The 20,848-nt window shown below is 34.3% G+C and overlaps 1 protein-coding gene across 1 annotated transcript in view; it reads right to left on the bottom strand.

Annotated features, from left to right (window-relative positions):
* Positions 1-20,848, bottom strand: part of LOC149800955 (uncharacterized) — a 126,589-nt gene that overhangs the window by 68,798 nt on the left and 36,943 nt on the right. The window contains exons 6-8 of the mRNA XM_089955032.1: positions 19,554-19,643; positions 7,264-7,350; positions 6,180-6,305 (exon numbers count right to left, since the gene is read on the bottom strand). Of these exons, the coding sequence (XP_089811158.1) occupies positions 6,180-6,305; positions 7,264-7,350; positions 19,554-19,643 (303 nt within the window). The remainder of the gene's footprint in view (positions 1-6,179; positions 6,306-7,263; positions 7,351-19,553; positions 19,644-20,848) is intronic.

The raw sequence follows: 20,848 nt of genomic DNA, 5'->3' as shown, positions 1-20,848 counted from the left end.
TCAAGGCACAAGTCACTGATTGTGATATTTTGAAGAAGGAATGTGTCACCAAGCAGGAATCCACATGGGTTAAGTAATATATGTTAATTTTGCTCACTGATCTTTTACTTTTGCCATTAATTCATTGTTACAACTCCATGTACTTAAACTACGCAACAAGAAATAGCAAAACAACCAAGTTTTGCATAATTGAAAATAATTTATTTCTCAAATTACAGGAGTGAAAGAATTAAATTAACTTACAGCATGGTGAATGAATTCCTATTTCCTCAAAGTCCTTTCAATTCCAAATCCGAAAATACGCAGATTGGGACCTACCATCGGGAAGATTTTCACTGCATATTTAAGCATTGTTTTCACTAAATATTCACAAATTTTTTGGATCCAATACACATGAAATTCTCAAAAGACATGCCATTTCTCTTTGTGGAGTGTGTTATCCCCACCTACATCTTGCCTGCACAATAGCTAAAGGTTAGACTCAAGCCTCTTCGACATACTTCAAAGAAACTGCATGTTCTACAGTGAGTGAAAGCACTAGCACTTGATTGACAAATAAACAATGCCCTTTTTTGTTATATCTAATAATACCTACAATGGGTATGAATTTATGTTAACAGTTCAAATGTGGTCTCAAGCTACCATACATGTGATAACTATTTCCCACATTTTATAGCCATAGGGCTGAAATGTATTCATAATCCATAAGAAGTTCTTTCCTCTGACTCTGAACAACACACAAATGCAGTATCATTATTTATAACATACTTTTTGTTACAAATGCAGTCGTATTCTTTACATAATTTCTGTTACAAATGTGTCATGTATTCATTTTATACTTTCTGTTATAAATGTAGTCATGTATTCATTATATACATTCTGTTACAAATGTGTCATGTATTCATTATATAATTTCTGTTACAAATGTGGTCATGTATTCATTATATACTTTCTGTTACAAATGTGGTCATGTATTCATTACATAATTTCTCTCTTAAAAATGTGGTCATGTATTCATTACATACTTTCTGTTACAAATGTGATCATGTATTCATTAAATACATCCTTTTATAAATGTGGTCATGTATTCATTATATTCTTTCTGTTAAAAATGTGGTCATGTGTTCATTACAAATTTTCTGTTAAATATGTGGTCATGTATTCATTACATATTTTCTGTTACAAATGTGGTCATGTGTTCATTACGTATTTTCTGTTACAAATGTGGTAATGTATTCATTACATACATTCTGTTACAAATGTAGTCATGTATTCATTACATATTTTCTGTTACAAATATGGTAATGTATTCATTACATACTTTCTGTTATAAATGTGGTCATGTATTCATAATATAATTCTGTTACAAATGTGGTTATGTATTCATTGCATACTTTCTGTTACAAATGTGGTCATGTATTCATTATATACTTTCTGTTACAAAAGTGGTAATGTATTCATTACATACTTTCTGTTACAAAAGGGGTAATGTATTCATTAGATACTTTCTGTTAAAAATGTGGTCATGTATTCATTATATACTTTCTGTTACAAATGTGGTCCTGTATTCATTACATACTTTCTGTTACAAATGTGCTCATGTATTCAAAAATATTTTCTGTTACAAAAGTGGTAATGTATTCATTACATATATTCTGTTACAAAAGTGGTAATGTATTCATTACATACATTCTGTTACAAAGTGGTAATGCATTCATTACATGTATTCTGTTACAAAAGTGGTAATTTATTCATTATGTACTTTCTGTTACAAAAGTGATAATGTATTCATTACATACTTTTGGTTAAAAATGTGGTCATGTATTCATTATATACTTTCTGTTACAAAATTGGTAATGTATTCATTATATATTTTCTCTGTTACAAACGTGGTTAATAGTGACTTCATTATATACTTTATTTGTTAAAAATGCAATTATGTGTTCATTACATACTTTCTGTTTCAAATGTGGCCATATATTCATTATATAATTTGCATTACAAATGGCCTTTGACCTTGAACCTGATATCATGGACAGAACACCATTGTGACAGTGTTAAGATTTACCCACAAATGCTTTTTGGGTTAAATCTATAAATAATGTTTTAAATTAAAAAAAATAAAAAGTTACTATAGTGGTACTCTTCAAGGCATTCATCAGATTCTATATATACTCACTTCTAAGTCAAGTCCAACTTCAAAGTACACAGACCCAGATCTGCCATCACATAATGCACCAGCAGATATGGGTCTGTGCAGGTTGTTCGGAGTAATCAGTAGCACAAACAGCACAGACCCAGATCTGCAGGTGCATTAGGTACAGAGATCAGGATATTTGTTGTCTGCAGTTTGACGTGACTTATAAGCAAGTATATATGGTATATCCACAGACTGGATTTGGTAAAAACCATCATATTTGTCTCTCTTATCATAAACTTAAGCCAGTAACAGCTCACTACCTGAGTCAAAACCTTTGACCTTGAAATCAATGTCAGAGTGCTGACTATAAACTGTTCATTAGAATGCAGGTAAAAGGTCTGGTCAAAATAAATTTACATAAGCCATTGAGTTAATAAGCTCAAAGAAGTACAAATGTCCAAGCAATGACCATGGGTTTGACTCCAGGGAAAATCAGGTCTAGTTTCAAAAGCCATTTAACAAAAAGCACAGACATTTTGGTTTTCAGAAGTAAACTATTCTGATTCAGAACCAAAATAAATATTGCAAGAAGTATTTCAGTGAAAAGTCTGTGTCATTGCCATAATTTTTGCAATGTGTAGTGATAACAAGATTTTCAAGACAGTAACATAGTGCCTTACTGGATGTCCGAGAGTCACTATTTTAATTTAGAACAAAGTTGACATTATAATAAGACGTTTCATTAAAAAAAATCCATGTCAACAAGACCATCCATTCAGGAGTAGCAGTGATATTAAGATTTTCAAGATGGCCTCCATAGCAGACATAATGTATACCAAATCAGCACTATTTTTGTTTAGGACCAACTAGACATCATAAGAATTCTTTTAGTGAAAACCCAATGTCAATGTGACCATACATTAAGATGAAGTATTGATAACAAGATTTTAAAGATGGCAACCACGGTGAACATAATGGATGTCACATAGGCACCATTTTCATTTACTGACCAACTAGAGATCATATGAACTATTATGGTGAAAATCCCATGTTGATATGACCATCCATCCATTCAGGATGTGTAGCAATAGGAGGAGTTTTAAAATCACAGTGGCAGCAGTACTGGATTTTAGATTATAAAAATTTCATTTTTGGACTAACTAGATATCATAAGAAGTCTTTTGGTGGAAAACCCATGTTAAAAGGGGGCATCCACTCAGAAAGAGTAGCAATAATTACTGGGTGTTCTAATAGCACCATTTTCATTTAGGACCAACTAGACCTTGCAATGAATGTCTGTGAAAAGTTTCCTGGCAGTCCATATGACTTCCACAAGATTCATAATAAAATCCATTCCATATGAACTGAACACAAACACACACTTAACACTAAAATAAGTCTGCCATTCTTTTAATACCAAGTTATAGGTCAAATTTGTACACATAAATACTTTTTCAAATATAATCTAGTTGTAATTTCTGGAATACAAGGTGTCTGGAAAGGCCATGAAGATTGTCAAGGTAAGATATAAGCTGGAAGAGCCAAGACTGACATTACAAGATGTATCTCTAGAAGACCAGCATTTCTGTGGTGGGTCGTCAAAGAGAATCTTGCTTTTCTTTCATACACTTTGCTGCATAATTCTTAGTTTCAGCCATTTTTTTTTAACTCATTGACCCCTGGTGCCACATTTGTGTGTCAGGAGGTAGTACCCTATTTCCGAGCTCTGTAGCATCAAGTTCATTTAAGATACGCCAAAATGGTTGGTATTGCAGAAAAGTAGACAAACACAGCTCTACAAGGATACCAAATAATTTGGACTTTTTACTCACATTACAAAGTACAGATGGAAAAACATATTTTCTGAGACTAGACTTCTTTTGCACAATAAATTTGCCCATTGTCGGAATCAGATTTTGTGTCCAGATTTTAGATTTTTTGGCCTCAGTTCTAAAGCAGACTGGTCTGAACTGCACATAGGTGAATCTTTGCAAAAAGTAGGATTTCAAGTAAACAGTGGCCAGGACACAAAAATTAAGGGTCCATTAATCAAAAAAAAAAAAGAAAAACAAGAACTCCAACTTTTACCCTTCTGCACATGTACAAGCAAAATAGCCAATGAAAAATGACATTTCTAACACAACTAGGCATCAGGCCAAATGGAAATCATTTAAACACAAATTCATTCGGATGTATTCAGAAGCAGCCCCCAAATGTGTTTCCTATTCATATTTCAGATGAAAATGACAAAAATCTCCAGAGGGAAAATATTTCAAGAAGAAATCTTTATTTTCCCACTCTTAAAAAAATGAAGGCAGGACACAAATTTTTAGTGAACTCTTTGACTTGCAGGGCACATGGTCTACAATGTGTTATCTTCATTGTCTTGCTCCTATTCAGAATTTGACAGATTGGTTCGATATCACTGCCAACACTTACTAATTAAATATCATGAAATATCACTCTTTGAAAAACCAAAAAACTCAAATCGCTACTAAATGCCATTGTCTATCAACACAACCACATGTATTAAATATCACATGGTACTAATGCCCCTCCCCAACCCTATTAGTAACAGTATTTTGCATATGACATCTTTCACACAGAGAACCATCACTTCTTACTTTATTTTAACTGTTTAAATATCCTTCTACTGCCATTATTAATGATTTAGATCATTTGAAACATTAACATACAGAATGGATCTGTCTCTAATATCTAGTCCACATAATCTGCATGTGGACATATCCATTATAGCAGATAGTAGTGCTTGTTTACAAGCGGATTTTATCAATTACTGCAGAAGCAAGTCACACGTATGCAGTGGTTATACACATCAGTGGTAGGTAAAGAGTTTAATCCCTCCTATATTTAAAACATCCACCTTTCTTCAAACGAAGGGGTGAATTTTCTTCCTAAATTTTCAGTTCTTGAAAAAGCTAGAATGTGGCCTCAGTCTTTGAGGGCAACATTTTTAAATGCAGAAGCACTGACTGATTGATTGTATGGGACATCAGCAACTGCATATCTACGGATATGTTTGCTGTTTTAGCAGATAAAAATCTCACAGCTGTATCTCAAAATGGAATAAAGTAAATCAGACTTGTGATTTAATGTTAACTTAGTTTACATTATAATTCCAGACTCAGTTTTCCAGTCTGGTGTGATGACATTAATAGCTAAGACAAATAATGGATTACCAGTCGAGTGTTACGACATTAATGGCTAAGACAAAGGATGGTCTACCAGTCTGTTTCAGTCAATTGTTATAATATCAGTATTGTGTGTATTTAATCATCATAAAAATTTACCAGATAAAAGTAACACTAGATCTGAACCACAAGCATGCCTAGTTGCCCATAAACAATAAATTAAATATTCTTGGTCTTTGCCAGTACATCCTGGGAATATGATTCTTTCTGACCCCAAAATAAAGGTCACTAATTGACAAAAAAGAAAATATAATCATTTTTCGGGAATTCAATATTTATTTTCTTCCCATTTTCTCTAAGTTTAATTTTGTACATTTATCAGCTTCAAGTTGTAGCTTAAAACAGGGAGGGAATGTTCAACTTTAATTGCTACTCCAACAAATACTCTAAGTATAGGGTATTTCCACTTCAAAGTAAGAGTATGTGCATTCGTACATGAACAAGTCAGATATTAAAAAAGAAGATGAGTACTTGGGTTTTCAGGACTCTAGAGTACAAAGTAATCAAGTACAATGTACCCTGACCATGGTTGATGGAAACCTTGATAATACAATACCAAACAGAATTAATACATACAAGTATGATAAAGCCTTATGTCTTGTGAGAAAGACTGGTCTGAAGGAGAAACCTGATTCATAAAGAAAGAAGGACATGCATAAGGAAAAATAGAAAAAAATTCGAAATGAAAAACAAAATGGATTAAAAAACTGTTAGACCTTGAGAGAGAGAGAGAGAGAGAGAGAGAGAGAGATCGAGAGAGATCGATCTTGATCTTGCTCAGGCTCAGAGATATCAAACTCTCTTGCATTTTTAATACTCTTGCTAACCTTCTAAGAAGTCCTCTAATGCTGTCTTCATCTGGTCCCAGGCAGTTCCAGACATGCTGGCAGATATATCAATACATAAAACTGTGTTTCTGCCTCCACCAATTGGAAGTGGGTTCAATTTTAAACCTGGCAACAACAAATGAAGAAAAAGAAAACATGCATAAAAATACAACATTTCTGAATGGTCTATAGAGAATGAGATAAAAGATAATGGTAATATACTTTACAAAAATCATTAGTGAAGATCCCCCTTAAGCTTTCATTCATATATAAATGACACATGATACTGTCTAGAGGATATATACCTGTTGCCACATGAAGGCAATTGCTGCACAATGATGAATTCTTCTGAATTATGTAAGTACAGTGGTCCCCCTAATAAACAGCCACCCCTTCTGCACTGGGAAAGTGGCCTTATAAGACAGGTGGCCTTTCCAGAGGGTGACTATATTTGTGAAAAGTATGTGTGTATAGTAGGAAAGCTACATATAACTTCAAAGCATTTAATATCTTCACTTAAAAGTAGCATTAATTATTAAAATGTTCTTGTCTTAAGAACAGATTTATTTCAAATTAAAATAAATTAATAGTTCTTATTCTTAAGCGTGAAATGCAAGTGGGGTCTTGCTGACATGCGTGTTGTAAAACCATTAAAAAATGTCATTTAAATCTTGGTACATACATTGCTTAGCATTTAAATAATTCTCTTTCCATGTTTACTTATTTTCTCACTGCTGCAGAATATTCTCCTTATCTGTTATGATGTTGTTTATTTGAATCTTCCCAACACAAATTTTTTTGGCAAAAACTCTTGAATTCTCCACACTGTTGTCAAGTCAAATAACTTTTAAATTTATTCTAAAGTACTAATTCTCCATTTATGTGGATGGTGTTTAGTTCCCTTTGATAAGAAACCCCTAAGGATTGCTCAAACTTGGTACAAGGCAAAAAACAGAAGACATTTGTGAGACATCTTGAGAAAGCATGCTGACCAGAAACAAGAGACAGTATTAGCTGATGAATGTTGGGATGTTTCTGCTACATTTATCTCAACAATAAATTTCACTAATACACTAATACCTACATCTGTCTGCTTCAGTCTCTAAGACATTGTCCCACACACTCTCTTCTAAATAAAACTGTCCATCTTCTGTATCCAAACTGTTGTCACCTATTAAAGGTAAGGACGAAATTTAAGATTAAAGCTTAAATGAAACAGAAAATAGAACGTAATCAATTCTTTAATAGCTTGCCTCGATAAAGCTTTGAGTAGTCTCCAACAGTCAACGATATTATACTAATTATCATGCAGAAAACAAATTCAGGCTGAAGTGATCTTGACCAACAAAATGTTGACCCTGTGACAGTACATAAACACTGTTAAACAATAACACATATCAAAGCAGAGGTACTATGAAATTTTAGTCAAAAGTTATCATCACTGTCCACCATTAGAAACAAGATTTTACTGGGTGTAAGTCACATGCTATGAGTAACACTGGAGTGACATCAAGTATGACCTATATTTGAAATCAGATTTTACTGGATGCAAGTCACAGACTTTGAAAAACATCGGAGTGAAAGCCAGTATGACCTCTATCAGATGTCAGATTTTACTGCAAGTAATTCACAGGCTTTGAGTAACCTTGGAGTGGCATCCAGCATGACCTCTATTAGAAATCAGATTTTACTAGGTGCATGCCACAGGCTTTGAGTAACCTTGCAGTGACCTCTACTAGAAAACAGATTTTACTGGATGCAAGTCACAGGCTTTGAGAAACATTGGAGTGAAAGCCAGTATGACCTCTATTAGATGCCAGATTTTACTGGATGTAATTCACAGGCTTCAAAGTGACAGCTGAGAACTCAAAATGCATGCAGTCCACTGTCCTAATACCTCTTCATTCACATGGTCAACACAAAGTTAACTTGTTGCAAGTAACCTATCATAACAAAGAATGTATTGTAATTAATACGGTTTGATTTTGGTTTGTGCTTTACAGCACAGCAACACAAGTACATTATTTTGTGCCAAGGCAACTGCAGACCTTACCCAAGGACAATAGAGTCTGGTACACTAACCACTGAACCACCATGGCTCCCCATTGGAAAGTTTACTACTGAATAAACATATTTATTCCTGCTCTCTACTGAACTGATTAGAAAGGTCATTTTGTGAAGGCTAGGATGTAAATAATATTGAAATATTCATTATCATGAGCTAAAAACAAATACCTAACCTAGGCTGGCAAAGCATAAAATGCAGCTGACAGTGACTTTATTTGGTTATAAGGGTGAAGTACAAATAGAGATTCTTCCAAATACCAAGTTTCAAGATTTTAACATAAAGAGCAATGAAGTCCTGAATTTTAAGTTCAAGGACATCATTGAAGCATGAGTTATTGTTGTTGTTGTTGTTGTTGTGGGGTTTAACGCCATTTTTCAGCACTTGATTGGCTATACATGGCGGCCAGTATTAATGGTGGAGGAAGAACCTGGGAAAACCCAGGAATGAACCACCGACCCACGAGAAGCTACTGGCAAGCTTTCTCACATACCCACATTGGCTGAATCTTAGACTCGAACCGCCGCAGACAGAGGTGAGATGGCAGTGATCCGTAACGAAGAGCGCTTTAGACCACTCGGCCACTCGGGGCCCCCATGAGTTATTGAGAAGGTCAAGCTGCATGTCATTACAAAGTAGGGCACTGTGTATAGGTCATGATCTAAAATACAAAAACCAAAGCTAGTAAATATCGGTCATGGTAATATTTTGTTGTAAGGATTTGGTACTAAAACAGATGCATGTCATCAATTTTATCATTCTGGCATGAACAATGCATAAGAAATGAACATCAAAACACAAAATTTAACTCAAGTCAATAAAGTATAAAATATTGGCCACAATGACCTACTTTTGCAGCTGAGATACAAGGTTTATGGCTCCAAGAGATAACTGCAATGATCCACTCTGGTTCAATGATTCTAGCATGGACTATGCTTGATAAATGATGTGCCCAAAGTCAATGAGGTGTGAAAATTAGTTCCTTTACCAACTTTTGTAAGGTGGGTATTGTACTCATCATGACAAAGCCTTCACCCAGTTTCATTATTATAGATACAAATGTAAACAGGTACAAAAAACCTATGTGGTCATTGGAAAATTTTAGAAACTTAACAGTCTAAAAAAAAGTAAAATGTAGGTCAGTGACCTTTTGTTGAAAGGGTGGTACTAATTGAGATGCAGATTGTCTTACAGTTTTGATAATTATAGCTTGAACAGTGCTTGAGAAATAAACATAAAGCATAAAATTGAACTGGAGTCAGTGAAGCAGGAAATAATGGTAAAAATGACCCAAAAGGGTATGGTTCTTATAAAAACACATCCCTTCATCCAAGTTATATATTTCACTTTTTAAAAATGTATGTGTACAGGGTGTGCAAAACCTTTATAGACATGAGCTAACTGCAAAAACTATTCCCAGGTTGGTAAAATATGAACAGAGTTTGAGAAATAAACTTAAAATAAAAAACTGAGCTGAAGTCATCAAAGCATGAAATATAGGTCACAGTGATCTACTTTTGTTAAGGAGGTGTAGTAGTCATCCTGATACATCCTCTCACGAATTTTCATGATTACAGGTATATCAGTGTGTATACAGGCTGTGTTGAGTTAAACAAAAAATGCTTCACCAAGAAAATACAAATAATGTACATGTAAAATTTGTACAATCATATTAGTTACCTTGGCCTATTCCCCTGGGCATACATCCTATGAGACTCATTTCAAGCTGTTGCCTAGGACTTACGCATCATTGTGAATGGTTGAGATGCAGTGAGACTGTATGTATGTATGTATGTACTTTATTTGCCAAATCTTGAACTATTCCTGTGATATATATAATGTTGCACAATTGGTATCACAGTGCATATTAAATGTTTCTTTTGTAGTATTACTACTGAAAGAAGTACTTTCATTCATGAAAGTACAGTGCGAACATCTGAAGAAGCAATAAAGCGAAACTGATCACACATTCTATGGGTTGGTGTTGTTTATCATCTATCTTATTTTATCTTATATATCACTGATATACCACAAGATGTATACATTTTTCATTAAAAGGAAATAAGGCTAAACAGAAGAATATAGAAGTGCTTTTGAAGTATAACCTAATGTTGAAACAATATATATGTATATTAATGCACCATGGGCAGATCTCAAGTTGATATGCCAACAGTATTCACTGGTGTATCAAATTGCTTTATACCAACACTTTAAAAGCCGTATCATTTTTTATGTGTGTGTGTGTGTCTGTATATATATATATATATATATATATATATATATATATATATATATATATATATATATATATATATATATATCTCAGATCAGTCTATACAACTAAAATTTTGCTAATAGCTGAAGTAGTAGTACAGTGACCCACTTCAGTATAATGCTGCTTATAAGATAGGGTCATGGATCCCATTACATTGCTTGAATTTAGTTTATCAAAGCTACTTTAATTATTTCACCCTGTTTTAGTTTTTTGCTAATGAGAACCAACTATAATGCACCATATATATTCGCTTAAAAGTTGTGTCTACATGCAAACACCATAGATCCTGAGCTCCCAACACAAAATGCACTTCAAGATCAGGGTCTATGTTATTTGTTCTACTGATTACTCCAAGCGAACTGCTTTGAGTCTCATCAGTCAGCATACACCTTTCCCTCGATAACTCATGCACAACGGGGTCCACAAACAGACCGCACTATAAGTGAGGCTCGAGTCAACATATATGGGACTCCAAAAATTGAAGAAAAAAATAGCTTTGACATCGAGAAAATCGTTGGAGGGAGTGGCATTAGGGAACTGGGCTGTTTATTGACTAAATCCTCATTTAACAATCATTCTGTTCAAATAACATTTTTTTCAAAATGTCCAACGCATGAATGATTGTTCCAACTGCTTTCAACAAACATGTGTACACGAAAAAAATCTGTATTACATCACTGCTTTTTGTTTTCTTGATGAGTCTGGTTCCTGTAGTGGTGTTTAATATTATCCTGCCAAATCGGAGTCCCCAGTGCAGGGAACTAAATTAACTATTGATACACCATCAAACAAGATTCCTTTTCTTAAAAAGCATGCAACATTTAATTCGTGAGACAATCATATATGTTGAAACTCAATTTTTGTATTGCTCAATTAGTACAATATTGATGTCATGAATTAGTTAATTGGAATTTAGTGCCAGTTCAAGAATTCTCTGAAACTCGCTTGCCCACAATGTTCCGCATCTGTGAAATCAAGCTCTTTATTTTACGAAGTATTCATTTCGCTTGACTGTCCAGTTTTCTTTGATCACAGTTATGAAAGAGTCGGTTAATTTAAGGTAGTTTATGTTACATACACAATAACATTTATAAGTGTTCGATTGATCAAATGAAGTGAGTTCACCCAATGTATGACCAGGGCCACTAGATTTTAAGTTTGTAGGAATTTCATGCCTTTTAACTTTTCTTTCATTCCACCTCCTTTATTTGATTCAAAAGACATAATTAACATGATAATACAAAGAAGGCCAGCTTTTGGTTCAGTGCAACAATACAACAAATACTTCTGAATGTCAGTTATCAAAACACGGCCAGCACTTAATTAGGTTCTCAGAGAAATGCTCGCAGACATAGCTGTTACAGTAGATTGACGAATTTTACATTTAATTACAAGAGGACACATTGCATTTATGACAATTACACTTAAAAGGAACTATAAGATAGAACTAGAACACAAATTTCAATTGATAGATAAAAAAATTATTTAATCAGTACTTATTTATTAAAGTACTGCCTCCACTCAATGTGACATTTTCACTGAAATTTCCTTACATATCATTAATTGCAGTGTACTAGGAATGTTGTTTGGAAAGAAAATGTAAAAAATTGTATGACCTATTTTTAAATTTTATATTTCAGAGTGTTGATTAAAATTTCCAGGTCCTATCTACCATTTTTGACAATAAAATGAGCAATACATCAAAGGTTTTGTTACCAAATTTGATCGAGATTTTCTTCAAGTTCAACAAATATGGATAAATTTTTGGGGTCTTTTCTGGTTTAAAAAAATGGGATCCATGCCTGACCCCGCATTATAAGTGGGTTCGCAAGTTATCAGGGCATGAGTTATCAAGGGAGTGGTATATTATATATATTATATGACAGGAGATATGATAGTTTAACATGAATAACATGCTAATATTGTATTTGGGCACTATGATTAAACATTCTTATTGGAGCATCCCTCATTATAAGACTCCCTCACTCACAGGTCACTTTAATGCTCCCATAAAATACCTTAGCAGAACATTCCTCATTATAAGACTCACTCACTCACAAGTCACTTTAATGACTCATCAAAACAACCTTACTGGACCATCTGTCATTATAAGACTCCCTCATTTACTGGTCAGTTTAATCTCCCAAAACAGCATCATAATGAGGGAGCACTATAGTTACTGGCAGTTTTCAAAACATTTTCATTTTTAACTGATTGCAATTAGTTTATCCAGCAAAAATAAACTACTTCCTGAATTGATCTAATGAAAACATCTTTCTGTTTGGGCTATTTCTTATAACATCCTAATTGACATCACTGTTTTGGTCATTTCTTATAACATCCTAATTGTCATCACTGTTTTGGCCATTTCTTATAACATCCTAATTGTCATCAACGTTCTGTCATCACAGTTTAGGCCATTTCTAATAACATCCTTTCATCACTGTTTAGGCTGTTTCTTATAACATCCTGTCATCATGGTTTAGGCCATTTCTTACAACATCCTGTCATCACTGTTTAGATCATTTTTTGTATCATCCTGTCATCACTGTTTAGGCCATTTCTTATAACATCCTGTCATCACTGTTTGGGTCATTTCTTATAACATCCTAACTAACATCACTGTTTTGATCATTTCTTATAACATCCTAATTGTCATCACTTATGACATCCTAAATGTCATCACTGTTTAGGTCATTTCTTATAACATCCTAATTTTCATCACTGTTTTGGCCATTTCTTATAACATCTTAACTGTATCCCTGTTTAGGTCATTTCTTATAACATTCTGTCATCACAGCTTAGGCCATTTCTAATAACATCCTTTCATCACTGTTTAGGCTGTTTCTTATAACATTCTGTCTTCATTGTTTAGACCATTTCTTGTAACATCCTGTAGTCACTGTTTAAGCCATTTCTTATAACATCCTGTCATCACTGTTTGGGCCATTTCTTATAACATCCTAATTGTCATAACTGTTTAGGTCATTTCTTATAACATCCTAATTGTTATTATCACTGATTAGGCCATTTCTTATAACATCCTAATTGTCATCACTGTTTAGGTAATTTCTTATAACATCCTAATTGTCATCACTGTTTAGGTCATTTCTTATAACATCCTAATTGTTATTATCACTGATTAGGTCATTTCTTGTAACATCCTGTCATCACTGTTTAGGCCATTTCTTATAACATCCTGTCATCACTGTTTAGGCCATTCCTTATAATATCCTGTCATCACGGTTTGGGCCATTTCTTATAACATCCTAATTGTTATTATCACTGATCAGGTCATTTCTTATAACATTCTGTCTTCATTGTTTAGGCCATTTCTTATAACATCCTGTTGTCACTGTTTAAGCCATTTCTTATAACATCCTGTCATCACTGTTTGGGCCATTTCTTATAACATCCTAATTGTCATAACTGTTTAGGTCATTTCTTATAACATCCTAATTGTTATTATCACTGATTAGGCCATTTCTTATAACATCCTAATTGTCATCACTGTTTAGGTAATTTCTTATAACATCCTAATTGTCATCACTGTTTAGGTCATTTCTTATAACATCCTAATTGTTATTATCACTGATTAGGTCATTTCTTGTAACATCCTGTCATCACTGTTTAGGCCATTTCTTATAACATCCTGTCATCACTGTTTAGGCCATTCCTTATAATATCCTGTCATCATGGTTTGGGCCATTTCTTATAACATCCTAATTGTTATTATCACTGATCAGGTCATTTCTTATAACATTCTGTCATCAAAGTTTAGGCTATTTCTAATAACATCCTTTCATCACTGTTTAGGCTATTTCTTATAACATCTTGTCATCATGGTTTAGGCCATTTCTTATAACATCCTGTCATCACTGTTTAGGCCATTTCTTATAACATCCTCTCATCACTGTTTAGGCCATTTTTTTATAACATCCTGTCATCATGGTTTATGCCATTTCTTGTAACATTCTGTCATCACTGTTTAGGCCATTCCTTATAATATCCTGTCATCATGGTTTGGGCCATTTCTTATAACATCCTAATTGTTATTATCACTGATCAGGTCATTTCTTATAACATTCTGTCATCAAAGTTTAGGCTGTTTCTAATAACATCCTTTCATCACTGTTTAGGCTATTTCTTATAACATCTTGTCATCATGGTTTAGGCCATTTCTTATAACATCCTGTCATCACTGTTTAGGCCATTTCTTATAACATCCTGTCATCACTGTTTAGGCCATTTTTTTATAACATCCTGTCATCATGGTTTATGCCATTTCTTGTAACATTCTGTCATCACTGTTTAAGCCATTTCTTATAACATCCTGGCATCATGGTTTAGGTCATTTCTTGTAACATCCTGTCATCACAGTTTAGGCCATTTTTTATAACATCCTGTCATCACAGTTTAGGCCATTTCTTATTATAACATCCTGTCATCACTGTTTAGGCCATTTCTAATAACATCCTGTCATCACTGTTTATGCCATTTTTTATAACATCCTGTCATCACAGTTCAGACCATTTCTTGTAACATCCTATTATCAAAGGTTTAGGCCATTTCTTATAACATCCTGTCATCACTGTTTAGGCCATTTCTTATAACATCCTGTCATCACTGTTTGGGCCATTTCTTGTCACATCCTAACTGTCATCACTGTTTAGGCTGTTTCTCATAACACATACTGTCATCACTGTTTAGGCCATTTCTTATAACATCCTGTCATCACTGTTTAGCAGTCTCTTATTATATCCAACCATAACTTTTTAAGCTGGTTCATTTGACATCCTGTCCTCACTGTTTAAGTTATTCTTATAACATCATGTCCTCACTGTTTCGGCCATTTCTTATAAAATCCTGGCCTGACTATTTAGGCCATTTCTTAAAACATCCTGTCATCACTTTTTGGGCCATTTTTTATAACATCATGTCATCACTTTTAGGCCATTCTTTTATAACATGCTGTCATCACTGTCTGAACAGTTGCATCATCCATCTATACAGTACGGTGATATATTTATTTAAATGATTTATTTAAATTCAGTAAGTGCATTTCCTTTTACATTCTCTATAGTACAAGTCACATGGGTCATGTATGCACATTTACTCATTTTAAATTAAATAGAAATTGTTCTTTTAAAATGTAAAACTAATTTTCTTAACCAGTCTTTTCAATCCTGATTATTGAATGCTTTGCACCTTAACTGTCACCAAGAAACTTCCAGATGAAAATTATCTATCGCTATGGACTTTTACAATGGTGGCCATGTACTAAACTTGGGTCATAATAAGAGTGCATTGAGTGGAATCGTCAGAATCGAGGTTAGCATGAATTTGTTTATCAACATGATTAGCTTTCACTGTGGCATCACATCCGGATAGTACTTGATCACACCTTAAGGTTCATTTTGTCCAAAAATGTCTACGTACTTTAACATTGATTTTGCAGTATGCGCCTCTCAGGGTATCTAAATAATGACCTTCCAAAAGAATATGGATGTATATGAATCCAAATGAAGTAAATGGCTGCCACTTTAAGGTATGAAGAGTCAAATTCTAAAAATTGATGCCCATTACTGAAATAGTCACTGCTGAATGCCACCATGACCCTTGTGACTTGTATTATAATCAGGTCATGGTGCACCTCTGATCTATAAAAGACATCGAGACTTGCATCAATGGGTTGCTCACATTTTCTGAACTAGTATATATCAAACTAATGTTAAGTCACCATTATACACTGGATAAATGTATTTACATATTTTATTCCTACTTTTATTCTTATATGTATATATTTATTTAAAAGCCAATGACATGAGCATGTAATAAAATAATTGTTTCATGATTTTCCCCATCTGGTCTGCTTTTGTGCACATGCAAATTTAGCATGTGCTACCCTTTAAATGCAAAGTAAACATCGATTCATTGTGATTCAGGTCTGTTTTTTGTAAAGAAAAAAAAACATTCACAAGTTGATGTTGGTTGTTGGTATTTAAACTTGACGTGAAAGTCACTAAAGGAAAGAAAATGCCACATTAATTTCAATTTGAAAATAAAAGCATTTTGTAACCAGAATGAGAATTGGTTGCTAATGAGAGCTGGTATGAGTTGGAAATGGCAATAGTGGTAGAGTCCAGAACCATCACTAATAATAATAATAATATTAATATTAATAATAATAATAATATTAATAATAATAATAATAATAACTATTAGTAATAGCAGTATTGTATATAAAAAAAATGTCAATTCATTTATTTTCTGAAATCAATATAATTTCTTTTTGCCAAACAAATACTGGCATTTTCATCAGTGTTACATATCATGAATTGGTGATAGATTCCTTTTCTTTCCAAGGAGGATCAATGTCCAGTGGAATGTTTAATTCACGGTTTGGGGACTGATTCCATTTCATTCCAGAGCAAGGTCATTGTCCACTGGAACTTTTTATTCATGGATTGGGTGTGGGGTCCTTTTCATTCCACAGCTGGTTGATTGTCCACTGGAACTTTTAATTCATGGATTGGGCATGGGGTCCTTTTCATTCCACAGCAGGTTGATTGTCCACTGGAACTTTTAATTCATGGAATAGGCGTGGGGTGCTTTCCATTCCACAGCAGGCTGATTGTCCAATGGAACTTTTAATTCATGGATTGGGTGTGGGGTCCTTTTCATTCCACAGCAGGTTGATTGTCCACTGGAACTTTTAATTCATGGATTGGGCATGGGGTCCTTTTCATTCCACAGCAGGTTGACTGTCCACTGGAACTTTTAATTCATGGAATAGGCGTGGGGTGCTTTCCATTCCACAGCAGGTTGATTGTCCAATGGAACTTTTAATTCATGGATTGGGTGTGGGGTCCTTTTCATTCCATAGCAGGTTGATTGTCCACTGGAACTTTTAATTCATGGATTGGGCATGGGGTCCTTTTCATTCCACAGCAGGTTGATTATCCACTAGGACTTTTAATTCATAAATCATTGGGGATGGAGTCCTTCTCTTTCCACAGCAAGATCAATGCATACTGTTACTTTTAATTCACGGATTTGGGGATGGGGTCATTTTCTTTCTACAGCAGGAACCCTGTCCATTGGGACTTTAAATCCATGGATTAGGGGGTCCTTTCTTTCCACAGCAGGATCATTATCTAGAGATTTTAAATTCATAAATTGGGGATTGGGTCCTTTTCGTTCCACAGCAGGATAAATGTCCACTGGGACTTTTAATTCATGGATTGGGGATGAGGTCCTTTTCATTCCACAGCAGGATCATTATCCACTGAGACTTTAAATAAATTGGGGATGGGGTTCTTTTCTTTCCACTGTAGGATTACTGTCCATTGGGTCTTTAAATTCATGGCTGATACAAAATACTATGTGAATGACCACAGCAGCTACTATGATTTGCCATCACAAATCCCCATACTTAATATTGTACATTCCACCACCTCTATAGCCCACCCCACCCTGTACTCATCCCCACTCCCAAACAGTGACCCAGTTTAGTCATAATGCAAACATCCACCAACATATATGATGCATCTTTCTTCTATGGTTGCATGTATGAAAACTGATCAGAAAATATTAAAATATTATGCATTTGACATTTGATCCTGCCCAAATGATGTAAGCCAAGGAAGATACCCCTATTACAGATGTATACCCCGAGGTAAGAAGATGTCGTGGACAGACACATGGATGGACAGATGAAATGTATTATAATATTCATCCCTACTCATTCATGAGGAAAAAACTGGCACTCCATGAAGAATAATGAATTCCAACTAGACACCCTGAAATGGGTAATTTTACCGATTCTGCCTTTTGCATACATTTCATTTGCATTCTGTATTCATTCACTTTGCAATCCATGTATGTTCCATGTGCATTCCATTTGCAATCCATGTATGTTCCATATGCATTCCATTTGCAATCAGGGGCCCTGAGTGGCCGAGTGGTCTAAAGCGCTCTTCATTACGGATCACTGCCATCTCACCTCTGTCTGCGGCGGTTCGAGTCTAAGATTCAGCCAATGTGGGTATGTGAGAAAGCTTGCCAGTAGCTTCTTGAGGGTCGGTGGTTCTTTCCGGGGTTTTCCCGGGTTCTTCCTCCACCATTAATACTGGCCACCATGTATAGCCTATCGTGTGCTGAAAAATGGCGTTAAACCCCACAACAACAACAACAACAACCATTTGCAATCCATGTGTGTTCCAACCCAAGACCTCCCACATCCGAGGCAGACACTCTAACCACTTAGACCACCAGAGCGGTCTCCATCATCCTGTAGCTCTTCAATTATAGTGAGATCTAAAAAATGCATTCAGAACCAAAACAGGTTTACCATCTTTAAGAATGTAAAAGGGAGAGAACTTCAACTTTCATGTCCTCTCTTATTAAAAATAAGGAATTTAACTGCATAACACTGAATTTATCATACAAAATTAAAATATAACCTCAACTGCATTTCACTTCATTCCGATGTACACATTTTAGATGTTCCAAATGTTTGTTTCATTTCATTCCGACAATGATATATGACATCACATCATTAGCAATTTTAAATGCCTGCCTCAAGAACAATGTCACAGCTTGTCAGGGGAGAAAAACTGTCTGTATAAAGAATCAGATCTGGGATTATCATGCAAATATGATGGCAGCTTGAAAATAACTGATTTTCAAAACTTCATTCATGTAATGCATTTGTGCTTCATTCCATTTATCTTTATTAATCATTTTTCTGCCTTCTGCATTTGCACTTTCTTCTTTCCAAAATTCATTCATTTCACTTTCACTCTTGAATATGTTTGCTTTCATTCATTTGCATTCGGGCTGCAATTATTCTTCATTTGATATGCAACAGGTTATAATTTTACTGGTAAAAGTGCTTATTCTGGGGGTGGAGGGGGCAGTAATAATAATAAGAAGAAGAAGAAGTAGAAGAAAAAGAAGAAGAACAGCTAACATGAAACATCAGCAACATCTAATATTTTTTCAGAGTAAGTTCAATGATAATCATACACACCTTGTCCCACTAAGATTAAGTCTCCTTGACTCTCATCTACACCCTGAAATGACTCTTCTGAACTTGAGCTTGTGTCATCACTGTCACTAACTAAAATAAATCAGGTGAACACCCAGTGTTTATATATATTCCATTCCTATTTTAATACTGAATATATTTCATCTTGTAGTACAAAAAAGGTGACATTTTAATGAGTGGCATAGCCACAAGTAAAAAGGTATCAATTTCTGGGCCACAAATTGAAATATACACAATATTAATGCACAGGGAAAAATATTTTCTTCCAAACTCACTATTCAGTAAACCTCCTTGAACACATCCACCCCCTTCACAAAGATTCACCTCACTTTTAACCCAATTAGGCTGATCATATAAAATAATCAGCCACTTAAGACAGGGGCTTGAATTGGGACTTCTTAACCCTATCTGACCACAATGCAAGTTTAATTCAGTAATGCAGCAGGTTTATCACTGTCAAGGTAGTAAGGGGAAATAACTTTAGAGACACAAGTCAAATTTTTCAGCAAAAATCAATTTCTATGCCTGAAAAGTAATTCAATTCCATTTATTTGTTGTAGCTCACAAAGTGCATGTTTTTCTTGCTGCAAGAATAACTTCTGTTGGCCCAGTCACAATAAAGCATCACACTGCATAATGGGAATATATATATATGTGTGTGTGTGTGTATATATATATATATATATATATATATATATATATATATATATATATATATATATATATATATATATATATATATATATATATATATATATAGACACACACACACACACATTTAAGACAAAACAGTAACCTAACCAAGCCTATTTTAATGAGCCCAACTCTATACATGTAACTCTTTATCACATACATGCCCAAACATATAAATACCTACCATTCCCTAATTATTACATCTGAATCAATAACCTTAGATAGGAAATGGTGACACTATTAGCAAAATCATTCATACTGTTGGGGGGGGGTTACTGGATACTGATTACCCCAGATTACTGCTAAATTTGAGTAAATAGATGAAATGTTTTGGACACACACACACACACACACAAACACTTACTTTAAAGTCATACATTAATAATAATAATGATAATAATAATAACAATAATAATAATAATTAAAATGTGGACTTAGTACAGTGTCTAATCTGTCGAAGCTCTGCACACTTTACAATAATAGATAGCACATAAAAACATATAACAACAAGATTTTACAAAAACAATACCATGAAATTACAAAGCAAAAACATGCTGACAATAATTAAGGAAGCAAACATTATA

The sequence above is a fragment of the Sinohyriopsis cumingii genome, chromosome 4, assembly GCF_028554795.1.
Source record: "Sinohyriopsis cumingii isolate HCF-2022 chromosome 4, ASM2855479v2, whole genome shotgun sequence".
Classification (NCBI taxonomy): domain Eukaryota; kingdom Metazoa; phylum Mollusca; class Bivalvia; order Unionida; family Unionidae; genus Sinohyriopsis; species Sinohyriopsis cumingii.
This window is presented reverse-complemented; position numbering and strand designations above follow the sequence as displayed.